This window comes from Pseudophryne corroboree, chromosome 2, assembly GCF_028390025.1.
Source record: "Pseudophryne corroboree isolate aPseCor3 chromosome 2, aPseCor3.hap2, whole genome shotgun sequence".
NCBI classification, from domain to species: Eukaryota; Metazoa; Chordata; class Amphibia; order Anura; family Myobatrachidae; genus Pseudophryne; species Pseudophryne corroboree.
This window is the reverse complement of record NC_086445.1, coordinates 104,199,779-104,215,497: the sequence shown is the minus strand read 5'-3', so window position 1 is coordinate 104,215,497 and position 15,719 is coordinate 104,199,779. Positions and strand designations below refer to the sequence as shown.

The window sequence follows — 15,719 nt, the reverse complement described above, 5'->3', positions numbered from 1 at the left end:
CTACAGCAACCACGGTGCACCTTTTTTTCTTCTTTGCATCATGTGCTTTTTTTGATATCTGCCCTCCTGTCTGCCACTGCAGTGCCACGCCTACATGGGCCAATTGTTTGTGTCGCTTGGCTTAGTCATACAACTACCTCATTGCAATTCTGTTTCTTCTTTGCATGATGTGCTGTTAGGGGCCTTTTTTTTTTATATCTGCCCTCCTGTCTGCCACTGCAGTGCCACGCCTAGATGGACCAACTGTTTGTGTCGCTTGGCTTAGTCATACAACTACCTCATTGCAATTCTTTTTCTTCTTTGCATGATGTGCTGTTTGGGGCCATTTTTTTTATATCTGCCCTCCTGTCTGCCACTGCAGTGCCACGCCTAGATGGGCCAGGTGTTTGTGTTGTCCACTTGTGTCGCTTATCTTAGTCATCCAACAACCTCGGTGCAATCTTTTGGCCTAAAAACAATATTGTGAGGTGTGAGATGTTCAGAATAGACTGGAAATGATTGTTATTGAGGTTAATAATTCCATAGGAGCAAAATGACCCCCAAATTCTGTGATTTTAGCTGTTTTTATGTTTTTTTCAAAAATCATCCAGATCCAAAACTAAAATCAAAACCAAAACATGAAAGGGTGGTTTTGGCAAAACCAAGCCAAAGCCAAAACACGAAAGTGGAATTAGAACCAAAACCAAAACACAAAACACGAAAAGTGCCCGCCGCACATCTCTAAATTCTAAACCCGACTATTCGTCATGATGCCTTTAAGGCATGCATGAGAGGTTCATTTATTAAAAAGATAGCAGATATTAAGATGGAAAAAAGGAAAGAAGAGGCTAGCCTTGAGCGTCAATGCCCAATATATAAGGTATGCACTATCTAGTGATGAGGAAGCCTGGCTGGAGGCACAGAGAGAATGGTCTGATTGCCTATATGACAAAGCAAGACGAAGATTATTGTTTACTAGACATGCACAATATTTTCAAGCAGAAATAGGGGGAAGAAATTTGGCCTTTCTAGCTAAAGAGGATCATAATGATAGCACTATCCTATGTATTAGGAATTCTCAGGGGCAGGCCTGCTATTTAAGATCAGACATTGCAGATGTGTTTGGGAAATATTACTCAACAATATATGCCTCCAAGGTCTCATATAATAAAAAGCAGCTTCAAGAGTATTTGGAATAAATTGGACTTCCAACTCTGTCAGGGGAAGCGGTAGAAATGCTAGAAGCTCCTTTTACATTGGAGGAGATTGAGGCAGCGATCTCTTCACTCCCAGTGTCTAAGGCCCCAGGATTGGATGGAATACCTGTGGAAGTGTATAAAAAATGTAGAAAATTTTCCCTCCCATATCTGCTGGAGTTGTTCAATTCATTATATGAGTGGGGGTCTATATCTTCCTCTATGACAGAGGCAATCATTATTGTATTACCTAAAATAGGAAAGGACCCCAATCTCCCTGAGTCATACAGGCCCATTTCTCTTTTGACAACGGATGTTAAGATAATCGCTAAGGTATTAGCGATGCGGATAAATTCAGTGATACTGTCAATTATTCATCCTGACTAAACGGGCTTTATGCCAGGGAAGTCTACAACACAGAACCTGCGTAGACTGTTTTGTCATTTACAGGGATGCGATGTAGAAGGGGCAGGGGCAGTGGTCGTATCACTTGATGCAGCCAAGACCTTTGATTCCGTAGAGTGGGGATACTTATGGGCAGTATTAGAAAAATTCTCATTTGGGCCCAGGTTTATAAAATGGGTCCAAATGTTGTATGCCCTACCAACAGCACGGGTATCCGTTAATGGATATATGTCAGAACCTTTTCCCTTGTTTAGGGGCACACGTCAAGGGTGCCCATTGTCACTTGCACTATTCGCCTTGGCAATTGAGTCCCTTGCCTGCTCTATAAGAGCAAATGCAGGAATTTGTGGTATTAGGCTGGGACAGAGGGAGGATGTCATAGCATTATATGCGGATGACATGCTGCTATTTTTGAAAGATTCAGAGAGCTCATTAGAAAACATGCTAAAAACGGTTAATACATTTGGGGCTTTTTCTGGCCGATTAATAAATTGGGAAAAGTCAATTATTTTCCCTATGTCAGGCCCTATACCGGAGGAACGGCAGGATCATTGCCTGCTGCGGTGGACAGTAAGATTTAAATATTTCGGTATATGGAGTACACCTCAGGCCATGGAATATGTGCGACAAAACATTGGGGGTAATTCCAAGTTGATCGCAGCAGGAAATTTTTTAGCAGTTGGGCAAAACCATGTACACTGCAGGGGAGGCAGATATAACATTTGCAGAGAGAGTTAGATTTGGGTGTGGTGAGTTCAATCTGCAATCTAAATTGCAGTGTAAAAATAAAGCAGCCAGTATTACTATTTACCCTGCACAGAAAAAAAAATTACCCACCCAAATCTAACTCTCTGCAAATGTTATATCTGCGCCCCCCCCCCCCCCCCCCCCTGCCGTGCACATGGTTTTGCCCAACTGCTAAAAAATTTCCTGCTGCGATCAGCTTGGAATTACCCCCATTGATCCAGTGACAGCACATTTTAAAGCAAAGGCTCATGTGTGGAAAAAGCTACCGTTGTCAGTGACGGGGCACATCAATTTGTTCAAAATGTGTATCCAGCCAAAGTATGTTTATGCATTACAGCATTCTCCAGTGTATGTCCCAAAAAAGGTGTTTACAACAATTGAGAGTATAGTATCATCATTTATATGGGGAGAAAGATCGGTTAGAGTATCTATAAAAACACTGTACAGGGACAAGACTATGTGAGGGTTGGGGTTATCTAACTTGAGGCTGTATTATGTGGCCACGCAGTTGGCTCAAATAGGGGAATGGATTGCTGATCCAACACGATCGGCACTACATGGCCTATTGGTTGAACAAATGGAGATTGCTTTCAAGCCATTAAGGTTCCCATTGTCAGGGATAAGACTCATAAGAGTTTACCTCATTTACTCCATCAAGCACTATTGGTTTGGCGATTCGCGCATATGTTGTTTGAATGGTCAGATACAGATGCAGAGTCGCCGCTGTGGTTTAATAAGGCTTATCCTGAGTTGTTTAAAATTAGTGATGTGCACCGGAAATTTTTGGGTATTGTGTTTTGGTTTTGGATTCGGTTCAGCGGCCGTGTTTTGGATTCGGACGCGTTTTGGCAAAACATCCCTAAAATTTTTTTTGCCGGATTCGGGTGTGTTTTGAATTTGGGTGTTTTTTTACAAAAAAAACTCAAAAACAGCTAAAATCATAGAATTTGGGGGTCATTTTGATCACATAGTATTATTACCTCAATAACCATAATTTCCACTCATTTCCAGTCTATTCTGAACACCTCACACATCACAATATTATTTTTACTCCTAAAATTTGCACCGAGGTCGCTGGATGACTAAGCTAAGCGACCCAAGTGGGCGGCACAAACACCTGGCCCATCTAGGAGTGGCACTGCAGTGTCAGGCAGGATGGCCCTTCAAAAAATAGTCCCCAAACAGCACATGATGCAAATATAAATTAAAGAACAAAGAGGTGCAAGATGGAATTGTCCTTGGGCCCTCCCACCCACCCTTATGTTGTATAAACAGGACATACACACTTTAACAAACCCATCATTTCAGCGACAGGGTCTGCCACACGACTGTGACTGAAATGACTGGTTGGTTTGGGCCCCCACCAAAAAAGAAGCAATCAAGCTCTCCTTGCACAAACTGGCTCTACAGAGGCAAGATGTCCACCTCCTCCTCATCGTCCGATTCCTCACCCCTTTCACTGTGTACATCCCCCTCCTCACAGAGTATTAATTCGTCCCCACTGGAATCCACCATCTCAGGTCCCTGTGTACTTTCTGGAGGCAATTGCTGGTGAATGTCTCCACGGAGGAATTGATTATAATTCATTTTGATGAACACCATCTTCTCCACATTTTCTGGAAGTAACCTCATATGCTGATTGCTGACAAGGTGAGCGGCTGCACTAAACACTCTTTCGGAGTACACACTGGAGGGGGGGCAACTTAGGTAAAATAAAGCCAGTTTGTGCAAGGGCCTCCAAATTGCTTTTTTTTCCTGCCAGTATACGTACGGACTATCTGACATGCCTACTTAGAAACATAGAAACATAGAATTTGACGGCAGATAAGAACCACTTGGCCCATCTAGTCTGCCCCTTTTTTATTTTATCCTTTAGGCAATCTCAACCCTTTTTTAACCTTAATTCTTTGTAAGGATATTCATATGCCTGTCCCAAGCATGTTTAAATTGCCCTACAGTCTTAGCCTCTACCACCTCTGATGGGAGGCTATTCCACTTATCCACTACCCTTTCTGTGAAGTAATTATTCCTTAAATTTCCCCTGAACCTCCCCCCCTCTAGTCTCAATGTATGCCCTCGAGTTCTAATACTTCTTTTCCTTTGAAGAATGTTTCCCTCCTGAACTTTATAGAAACATAGATTCTTGGATGCGGTCACTCATATAATCCTCCACCATTCTTTCAATGGTGACAGAATCATATGCAGTGACAGTAGACGATATGTCAGTAATCGTTGGCAGGTCCTTCAGTCCGGACCAGATGTCAACACTCGCTCCAGACTACCCTGCATCACCGCCAGCGGGTGGGCTCGGAATTCTTAGCCTTTTCCTCGCAGCCCCAGTTGTGGGAGAATGTGAAAGAGGAGCTGTTGACGGGTCACGTTCCGCTTGACTTGACAAGTGTCTCACGAGCAGGTCTTTGCACCTCTGCAGACTTGTGTCTGCCGGAAAGAGAGATACAACGTAGGCTTTACACCTAGGATCGAGCACGGTGGCCAAAATGTAGTGCTCTGATTTCAACAGATTGACCACCCGTGAATCCTGGTTAAGCGAATTAAGGGCTCCATCCACAAGTCCCACATGCCTAGCGGAATCGCTCCATTTTAGCTCCTCCTTCAATCTTTACAGCTTCTTCTGCAAAAGCCTGATGAGGGGAATGACCTGACTCAGGCTGGCAGTGTCTGAACTGACTTCACGTGTGGCAAGTTCAAAGGGTTGCAGAACCTTGCACAACGTTGAAATCATTCTCCACTGTGCTTGAGTCAGGTGCATTCCCGCTCCTTTGCCTATATCGTAGGCAGATGTATAGGCTTGAATGGCCTTTTGCTGCTCCTCCATCCTCTGAAGCATATAGAGGGTTGAATTCCACCTCATTACCACCTCTTGCTTCAGATGATGGCGGGGCAGGTTCAGGAGTGTTTGCTGGTGCTCCAGTCTTCGGCACACGGTGGCTGAATGCCGAAAGTGGCCCGCAATTCTTCGGGCCATCGACAGCATCTCTTGCACGCCCCTGTCGTTTTTTAAATAATTCTGCACCACCAAATTCAATGTACTGTATGTGCAAAACATGGGACGTGCTGGAATTTGCCCACATGTAATGCACGCACAATATTGGTGGCGTTGTCCGATGTCACAAATCCCCAGAAGAGTCCAATTGGGGTAAGCCATTCTGCAATGATGTTCCTCAGTTTCCGTAAGAGGTTGTCAGCTGTGTGCCTCTTATGGAAAGCGGTGATACAAAGCGTAGCCTGCCTAGGACCGAGTTAGCGTTTGCGAGATGCTGCTACTAGTGCTGCCGCTGCTGTTCTTGCTGCGGGAGGCAATACATCTACCCAGTGGGCTGTCACAGTCATATAGTCCTGAGTCTGCCCTGCTCCACTTGTCCACATGTCCGTCGTTAAGTGGACATTGGGTACAACTGCATTTTTTAGGACACTGGTGACTCTTTTTCTGAGGTCTGTGTACATTCTCGGTATCGCCTGCCTAGAGAAGTGGAACCTAGATGGTATTTGGTACCGGGGACACACTAACTCAATAAATTGTCTAATTCCCTGTGAATTAACGGTGGATACCGGACACACGTATAACACCACCCAGGCTGCCAAGGCCTGAGTTATCTGCTTTGCAGCAGGATGACTGCTGTGATATTTCATCTTCCTCACAAAGGACTGTTGTGCTGTCAATTACTTACTGGAAGTAGTACAAGTGGTCTTCCGACTTCCCCTCTGGGACACTACTGTACCAAATTATGGCTCCTCGATCCTGTCACATACCAGTCCTCACTGCCAGGTCTCACCCCCCAAATTCAAAATCACCCACAAACACTCAGAACCCAGCCAACCTTATCCCTATCTCCCCTGTCCCCTCCCTTCCTTTCTCCTGTGCACTCTGGAATGCTAGATCAATCTGCAACAAGCTGCCAACTATCCACGACCTCTTCATCTCCCACTCTTTTCACCTTCTCGCCATCACTGAAACCTGGCTCTCCTCCTCTGACACCACCTCCCCTGCTGCCCTCTCCTACGGAGGCCTCTCCTTCACCCACACAGTCAGAACTGATGGTCGCCAGGGTGGAGGCGTGGGCATCCTTCTCTCCCCTAACTGCACCTTTCGTGTCATCCCACCGGAGCCCTCTCTCACCTTCTCCACCTTCGAGGTCCACACTATCCGTCTCTTCTACCCCATTCACCTTCTTGTGGCAGTGATCTACCGCCCCCCTGGCCACTGTTCACCTTTCCTTGACAACTTTGCTGCCTGGCTTCCCCACTTTCTCTCCTCCGACCTCCCCTCTGTCATCCTCGGAGACTTTAACATCCCTATTGACATCACTAATGCCGCTTCCACTAATCTTCTCGCCCTTTCCACCTCCTTTGGACTTTCTCAATGGACCTCCACCGCTACTCACAATCTCGGCCACTCCCTCGACCTTGTCTTCACCCACCGATGTGATCTCTCTGATTTCTCAAACTCTCCCTTCCCTCTCTCTTACCACCATCTGCTTTCTTTCACCCTCTCATCCTCCCTCCTCCTCTCCACGCCCAGACCCACCACCACCAGACGCAATCTCGGGTCTCTCAACCCCACTTTCATGTCCTCCCTCGAGACTTTCCTCTCTCCTCTTTCCACTATGACTTGTCCCAACCAGGCAGCCACCTTCTATAACTCTTCCCTAACCGCTGCTCTCGAATCTGTGGCCCCCCTCTCCTCTGTCCCCCTCCGCCGCTCCAAACCCCAACCCTGGCACACCAAACTAACACGTTTCTTACAAAAATGCTCACGCTCTGCTGAACGCTCCTGGAGGAAATCTCACTCTCTGGCGGACTTCCTCCATTTCAAGTTTATTCTCTCCTCCTACAGCTCTGCTCTTTCCCTCGCCAAGCAATCCTTTTTCCAAGCACTCATCTCTTCTCAGTCCTCCTGTCCACGCCGTCTCTTTGAAACTTTCAACACTCTCCTTCGCCCCCCTCCTCCTCCCCTCCCATCCTCCCTCACTGCCACTGACTTTGCCTCCTTCTTCATCTCCAAAATTGAGGATATCCGACACGACATCTCCCGCCATCACCCCTCTGCTACCCCCCTGCCCCCTTTATCCCTCCCCTCCATCTATCCCACCCTGTCCTCCTTCCATCCCACTTCAGAAAAGGAAGTCCACTCCCTCATCTTATCCCCCCCCCCCACCACCTGCCCCCTGGACCCCCTTCCCTCCCGTCTTCTCCGCTCCCTCTCCCCCACTGCCTGCTCCCACCTTGTTCACCTCTTTAACCTGTCCCTCTCCACCGGCATCTTCCCCTCACCATTCAAACATGCTCTGGTCTCGCCTATTCTCAAAAAACCCAACCTCGACCCCTCATCACCCACTAACTACCGCCCCATCTCTCTTCTCCCTTTCGCCTCCAAATTACTTGAACGACTAGTCTACAGCCGTCTCACAAGCTACCTCTCTGACAACTCCATCCTCGATCCACTACAATCTGGCTTTCGCCCACTCCACTCAACTGAGACTGCCCTGGTGAAAGTCACCAATGACCTGCTTTCGGCCAAATCCAGGGGCCACTTCTCTCTGCTCATCCTTCTGGACCTCTCTGCTGCCTTTGACACCGTAGATCATCCTCTCCTCCTCAGCACACTCCAAAACGCTGGCCTCTCTAGCACTGTCCTTGACTGGTTTTCTTCTTACCTCACTAACCGCTCCTTCTCTGTGTCTGCCTCAAGCACCACCTCACACCCTTCCATCCTTCCTGTTGGTGTCCCTCAAGGTTCTGTCCTTGGACCCCTTCTGTTCTTCCTGTACACCTCTTCCCTGGGTGCGCTCATTAACTCATTTGGCCTTCAATACCACCTCTATGCTGATGACACACAACACTACCTCTCATCTCCTGATCTGTCCCCCTCTGTCCTCTCTCAGGTTTCCAGCTGCCTCTCTGCAATCTCCTCCTGGATGTCTGAACGCTCTCTAAAGCTCAACATGGACAAAACGGAACTCATCATCTTCCCCCCATCCAGAGCAACACCCCCGACCAATATCTCCATCATTGTTGACAACACCACCATCTCCCCCGTTCCCCAACTCCGCTGCCTGGGCGTCACTCTTGACTCCTCCCTCTCCTTTGCACCCCACATCCAAGCTCTGGCACAATCCTGTCGTTTCCAGCTACGCAACATTGCTCGTATCAGGCCATATCTCTCCCAGAGTGCAACTAAACTCATCATCCACTCACTGGTCATCTCACGACTTGACTACTGCAATGTCCTCCTCACTGGCCTCGCTTGCTCCCATCTTGCTCCCCTCCAATCTGTCCTGAACTCTGCAGCTAGGCTTATCTTCCTCTCCCGCCGCACCACATCTGCCACTCCCCTTCAACAAAATCTACACTGGCTCCCATTCCCCTACAGAATCCTCTTCAAACTCCTCACCCTCACATACAAGGCCATCTCTAATTCCACTGCTCCCTACATCTCCAACCTCCTTTCCCTTCATACTCCCTCCCGCCCCCTACGGTCGACTAATGACCGTCGCCTATCCACCACCCTGGTCACTGCTTCCCATGCACGAGTTCAGGATTTTGCCCGTGTTGCACCCCTTCAGTGGAACGCACTCCCCCGCTCCATTAGACTCTCCCCAACCTTGCAAAGCTTCAAACGGGCACTAAAAACCCACCTATTCATCAAAGCATACCCTCCCGATGCATAACCCAGTGTTTAAGCCGCGCCTCCACCCCCCTGCCTCATGCCGTGAACATCTCAGCTTTGCTTGCATATTGCCATCAGGCTACCTCCCACTTACCTGCACCTCTTGTCATCTGTCTGTCGCCCCTCCCCAAAAGATTGTTAGCTCTTCAGAGCAGGGCCCTCTTTACTCTTGTTATCTAAGCCCTCGTCTCAACACATTTCACTCACAGCTCTCCCCTACTCAACGACCATCTTTATCCTGCTAGTAAAGGCTCATCTCCATCTATGGCCACCAGCCTCTAGTAGTACGATGATCACTCCCTCAATACTTACATCTTAGCTGTATTATGTCTTGAGAATGTGTGGTGCTCTGTTACCTGTACTCTATTTCTGTTATTTATTTACTGTAATGCAATGTTTTGTCCCCTGTACTGTCCTTTGTACGGCGCTGCGAAACACATGTGGCGCCTTATAAAAAAAATGTAATAATAATAATAATAAATAATAATGACGATCGACTCCCAGCAGCAACAACAGCAGAGCCAGCAGCAGTAGGCATTACACTCAAGGATGCATCGGATGAATCCCAGGAAGGAGAGGACTCGTCAGACTTGACAGTGACATGGCCTGCAGGACTATTGGCTTTCCTGTCTAAGGAGGAAATTGACACTGAGGGAGTTGGTGGTGTGGATTGCAGGAGCTTGGTTACAAGAGGAAGGGATTTAGCTGTCACCCAAAGTTTTTGAACTTGTCAATGACTTCTGATGAATGCGCTCCAGGTGACGTATAAGGGAGGATGTTCCTAGGTGGTTAACGTCCTTACCCTTACTTATTACAGCTTGACAAAGGCAACACACGGCTTGACACCTGTTGTCCGCATTTCTGTTAAAATAATTCCACACCGAAGAGGTGATTTTTTTTTGTATTTTGACCAGGCATGTCAATGGCCATATTCGTTCCACGAACAACAGGTGTCTCCCCGGGTGCCAGACTTAAACCACCTCACCATCAGAATTCTCCTTGTCAATTTCCTCCTCAGCACCAGCAACACCCATATCCTCATCCTGGTATACTTCAACAGTGACATCTTCAATTTGACTATCAGGAACTGGACTGCGGGTGCTCCTTCCAGCACTTGCAGGGGGCATGCAAATGGTGGAAGGCGCCACCTCTTCCCGTCCAGTGTTGGGAAGGTCAGGCATCGCAACCGACACAATTGGACTCTCTTTGGGGATTTGTGATTTAGAAGAACGTACAGTTCTTTGCTGTGCTTTTGCCAGCTTAAGTCTTTTCATTTTTCTATCGGGAGGATGAGTACTTCCATCCTCATGTGGAGCTGAACCACTAGCCATGAACATAGACCAGGGCCTCAGCTGTTCCTTGCCACTCCGTGTCGTAAATGGCATATTGGCAAGTTTACGCTTCTCATCAGACGCTTTTAATTTTGATTTTTGGGTCATTTTATTGAACTTTTGTTTTTTTTATTTTACATGCTCTCTACTATGACATTGGGCATCGGCCTTGGCAGACGACGTTGATGACATTTCATCGTCTCGGCCATGACTAGTGGCAGCAGCTTCAGCACGAGGTGGAAGTGGATCTTGATCTTTCCCTATTTTACCCTCCACATTTTTGTTCTCCATTTTTTAATGTGTGCAATTATATGCCAGTAATATATATCAATAGCAATGACCTACTGTAACGTACTGCTATATGTATATATATACTGGTGGTCAGCAAAATTCTGTGCTGTCCTCCTACTATATACTGCACACAACTAAAATGCAGCACAGGTATGGATGGATAGTATACTTGACGACACAGAGGTAGAGCAGCGGACTACTGTACCGTACTGCTATATATTATATACTGGTGGTCAGCAAAATTCTGCACTGTCCTCCTACTATATACTGCGCACAACTAAAATGCAGCACAGGTATGGATGCATAGTATACTTGACGACACAGAGGTAGAGCAGTGGACTACTGTACCATACTGCTATATATATACACTGGTGGTCAGCAAAATTCTGCACTGTTCTCCTACTATATACTGCGAACAACTAAAATGCAGCACAGGTATGGATGGATAGTATACTTGACGACACAGAGGTAGAGCAGCGGACTACTGTACTGTACTGCTATATATATACTGGTGGTCAGCAAAATTCTGTACTGTCCTCCTACTATATACTGCGCACAACTAAAATGCAGCACAGGTATGGATGGATAGTATGATTGACGACACAGAGGTAGAGCAGCGGACTACTGTACCGTACTGCTATATATATACTGGTGGTCAGCAAAATTCTGCACTGTCCTCCTACTATATACTGCGCACAACTAAAATGCAGCACAGGTATGGATGGATAGTATACTTGACGACACAGAGGTAGAGCAGCGGACTACTGTACCATACTGCTATATATATACTGGTGGTCAGCAAAATTCTACACTGTCCTCCTACTATATACTGCGCACAACTAAATGCAGCACAGGTATGGATGCATAGTATACTTGACGACACAGAGGTAGAGCAGTGGACTACTGTACCATACTGCTATATATATACTGGTGGTCAGCAAAATTCTGCACTGTCCTCCTACTATATACTGCGCACAACTAAAATGCAGCACAGGTATGGATGCATAGTATACTTGACGACACAGAGGTAGAGCAGTGGACTACTGTACCATACTGCTATATATATACTGGTGGTCAGCAAAATTCTGCACTGTCCTCCTACTATATACTGCGCACAACTAAAATGCAGCACAGGTATGGATGGATAGTATACTTGACGACACAGAGGTAGAGCAGCGGACTACTGTACTGTACTGCTATATATATACTGGTGGTCAGCAAAATTCTGTACTGTCCTCCTACTATATACTGCGCACAACTAAAATGCAGCACAGGTATGGATGGATAGTATGATTGACGACACAGAGGTAGAGCAGCGGACTACTGTACCGTACTGCTATATATATACTGGTGGTCAGCAAAATTCTACACTGTCCTCCTACTATATACTGCGCACAACTAAAATGCAGCACAGGTATGGATGCATAGTATACTTGACGACACAGAGGTAGAGCAATGGACTACTGTACCGTACTGCTATATATATATACTGGTGGTCACAGCAAAATTCTGCACTGTCCTCCTATACTACAATGCAGCACAGATATGGAGCGTTTTTTAGGCAGAGAACGTAGATATTTTCAGCACACTGAGCACAGATATTTGCAAGCACACTCAGCACAGATATTTGCAGCACACTGAACACAGAAACTGAGAGAACGCAGCCATGTCCTCTCGCTATCATCTCCAAAGCACAAGTGAAAATGGCGGCGACGTGCGGCTCCTTATATAGAATACGACAGTGGGATGATGACGTTCGGGCGTGCTCGGGTTAACCGAGCAAGGCGGGAAGATCCGAGGCTGCCTCGGAACCGTGTAAAATGGGTGAAGTTCGGGGGGGTTCGGATCCCGAGGAACCAAACCCGCTCATCACTATTTAAAATATCATGTGACAATATGGTCATTGAGGGGGTTATGCACGGTGGGACAACTGTATGAAGAAGGCATCTTTAAAATGTTTCAACAACTGCAGAATGAATTTAATGTACCAAGGAATGCATTCTTTAGGTACTTACAGATGCGCCATGCTGTGCAAGCCCAGTTTCAAGAAATACCAGTAATATCGGCCTCTCCAATCAAAACGTTATTGGCCAAATTGAAACCTAAGGAGCGGATGTCTGCTGTGTATGCTGCCTTAAATGACAGATTGTCACATGAGTTAATGGAACAACTAAAAATTAAGTGGGAGAAGGACATAGGCTTAGGCTGGATTCCAGATGAACAATTGGAACTGGTTTTGAGCTCAACAAAAATAGCTCTACATCTGTGAGGTACCAACAGGTGCATTTCTACATGCTACACAGGGTTGACTATACTCCATTGACTATGCAAAGAACAGGCATGCGGGACAACTCTCTGTGCCCTAGATGACAAGCGGATAATGCAGGATTTTGGTATTTATTATAGGAATGTCCACTGGTCCATTCCTTTTGGGATCTAGTTTGGAGGGATATACAGCACACGGCTCCATCATTGCCGGGGATAAACCCACAAATATGTCTATATGGAATTAGAGATGAGCGCCTGAAATTTTTCGGGTTTTGTGTTTTGGTTTTGGGTTCGGTTCCGCGGCCGTGTTTTGGGTTCGAACGCGTTTTGGCAAAACCTCACCGAATTTTTTTTGTCGGATTCGGGTGTGTTTTGGATTCGGGTGTTTTTTTCAAAAAACACTAAAAAACAGCTTAAATCATAGAATTTGGGGGTCATTTTGATCCCAAAGTATTATTAACCTCAAAAACCATAATTTACACTCATTTTCAGTCTATTCTGAATACCTCACACCTCACAATATTATTTTTAGTCCTAAAATTTGCACCGAGGTCGCTGTGTGAGTAAGATAAGCGACCCTAGTGGCCGACACAAACACCGGGCCCATCTAGGAGTGGCACTGCAGTGTCACGCAGGATGTCCCTTCCAAAAAACCCTCCCCAAACAGCACATGACGCAAAGAAAAAAAGAGGCGCAATGAGGTAGCTGTGTGAGTAAGATTAGCGACCCTAGTGGCCGACACAAACACCGGGCCCATCTAGGAGTGGCACTGCAGTGTCACGCAGGATGGCCCTTCCAAAAAACCCTCCCCAAACAGCACATGACGCAAAGAAAAAAAGAGGCGCAATGAGGTAGCTGTGTGAGTAAGATTAGCGACCCTAGTGGCCGACACAAACACCGGGCCCATCTAGGAGTGGCACTGCAGTGTCACGCAGGATGTCCCTTCCAAAAAACCCTCCCCAAACAGCACATGACGCAAAGAAAAAAAGAGGCGCAATGAGGTAGCTGTGTGAGTAAGATTAGCGACCCTAGTGGCCGACACAAACACCGGGCCCATCTAGGAGTGGCACTGCAGTGTCACGCAGGATGTCCCTTCCAAAAAACCCTCCCCAAACAGCACATGACGCAAAGAAAAAAAGAGGCGCAATGAGGTAGCTGACTGTGTGAGTAAGATTAGCGACCCTAGTGGCCGACACAAACACCGGGCCCATCTAGGAGTGGCACTGCAGTGTCACGCAGGATGTCCCTTCCAAAAAACCCTCCCCAATCAGCACATGATGCAAAGAAAAAGAAAAGAAAAAAGAGGTGCAAGATGGAATTGTCCTTGGGCCCTCCCACCCACCCTTATGTTGTATAAACAAAACAGGACATGCACACTTTAACCAACCCATCATTTCAGTGACAGGGTCTGCCACACGACTGTGACTGATATGACGGGTTGGTTTGGACCCCCCCCAAAAAAGAAGCAATTAATCTCTCCTTGCACAAACTGGCTCTACAGAGGCAAGATGTCCACCTCATCTTCACCCTCCGATATATCACCGTGTACATCCCCCTCCTCACAGATTATCAATTCGTCCCCACTGGAATCCACCATCTCAGCTCCCTGTGTACTTTGTGGAGGCAATTGCTGCTGGTCAATGTCTCCGCGGAGGAATTGATTATAATTCATTTTAATGAACATCATCTTCTCCACATTTTCTGGATGTAACCTCGTACGCCGATTGCTGACAAGGTGAGCGGCGGCACTAAACACTCTTTCGGAGTACACACTTGTGGGAGGGCAACTTAGGTAGAATAAAGCCAGTTTGTGCAAGGGCCTCCAAATTGCCTCTTTTTCCTGCCAGTATAAGTACGGACTGTGTGACGTGCCTACTTGGATGCGGTCACTCATATAATCCTCCACCATTCTATCAATGTTGAGAGAATCATATGCAGTGACAGTAGACGACATGTCCGTAATCGTTGTCAGGTCCTTCAGTCCGGACCAGATGTCAGCATCAGCAGTCGCTCCAGACTGCCCTGCATCACCGCCAGCGGGTGGGCTCGGAATTCTGAGCCTTTTCCTCGCACCCCCAGTTGCGGGAGAATGTGAAGGAGGAGATGTTGACAGGTCGCGTTCCGCTTGACTTGACAATTTTGTCACCAGCAGGTCTTTCAACCCCAGCAGACTTGTGTCTGCCGGAAAGAGAGATCCAAGGTAGGCTTTAAATCTAGGATCGAGCACGGTGGCCAAAATGTAGTGCTCTGATTTCAACAGATTGACCACCCGTGAATCCTTGTTAAGCGAATTAAGGGCTGCATCCACAAGTCCCACATGCCTAGCGGAATCGCTCCCTTTTAGCTCCTTCTTCAATGCCTCCAGCTTCTTCTGCAAAAGCCTGATGAGGGGAATGACCTGACTCAGGCTGGCAGTGTCTGAACTGACTTCACGTGTGGCAAGTTCAAAGGGCATCAGAACCTTGCACAACGTTGAAATCATTCTCCACTGCACTTGAGACAGGTGCATTCCACCTCCTATATCGTGCTCAATTGTATAGGCTTGAATGGCCTTTTGCTGCTCCTCCAACCTCTGAAGCATATAGAGGGTTGAATTCCACCTCGTTACCACTTCTTGCTTCAGATGATGGCAGGGCAGGTTCAGTAGTTTTTGGTGGTGCTCCAGTCTTCTGTACGTGGTGCCTGTACGCCGAAAGTGTCCCGCAATTCTTCTGGCCACCGACAGCATCTCTTGCACGCCCCTCTCGTTTTTTAAAAAATTCTGCACCACCAAATTCAAGGTATGTGCAAAACATGGGACGTGCTGGAATTTGC

General features: G+C 46.9%; 1 protein-coding gene across 1 annotated transcript in view; it reads left to right on the top strand.

Annotated features, from left to right (window-relative positions):
• The window catches only part of LOC134990348 (arachidonate 12-lipoxygenase, 12R-type-like), a 120,112-nt gene that overhangs the window by 34,967 nt on the left and 69,426 nt on the right, over positions 1 to 15,719 (top strand). The window contains exon 6 of the mRNA XM_063950679.1: positions 12,645 to 12,902. Coding sequence (XP_063806749.1) covers positions 12,645 to 12,902 — 258 coding nt within the window. The remainder of the gene's footprint in view (positions 1 to 12,644; positions 12,903 to 15,719) is intronic.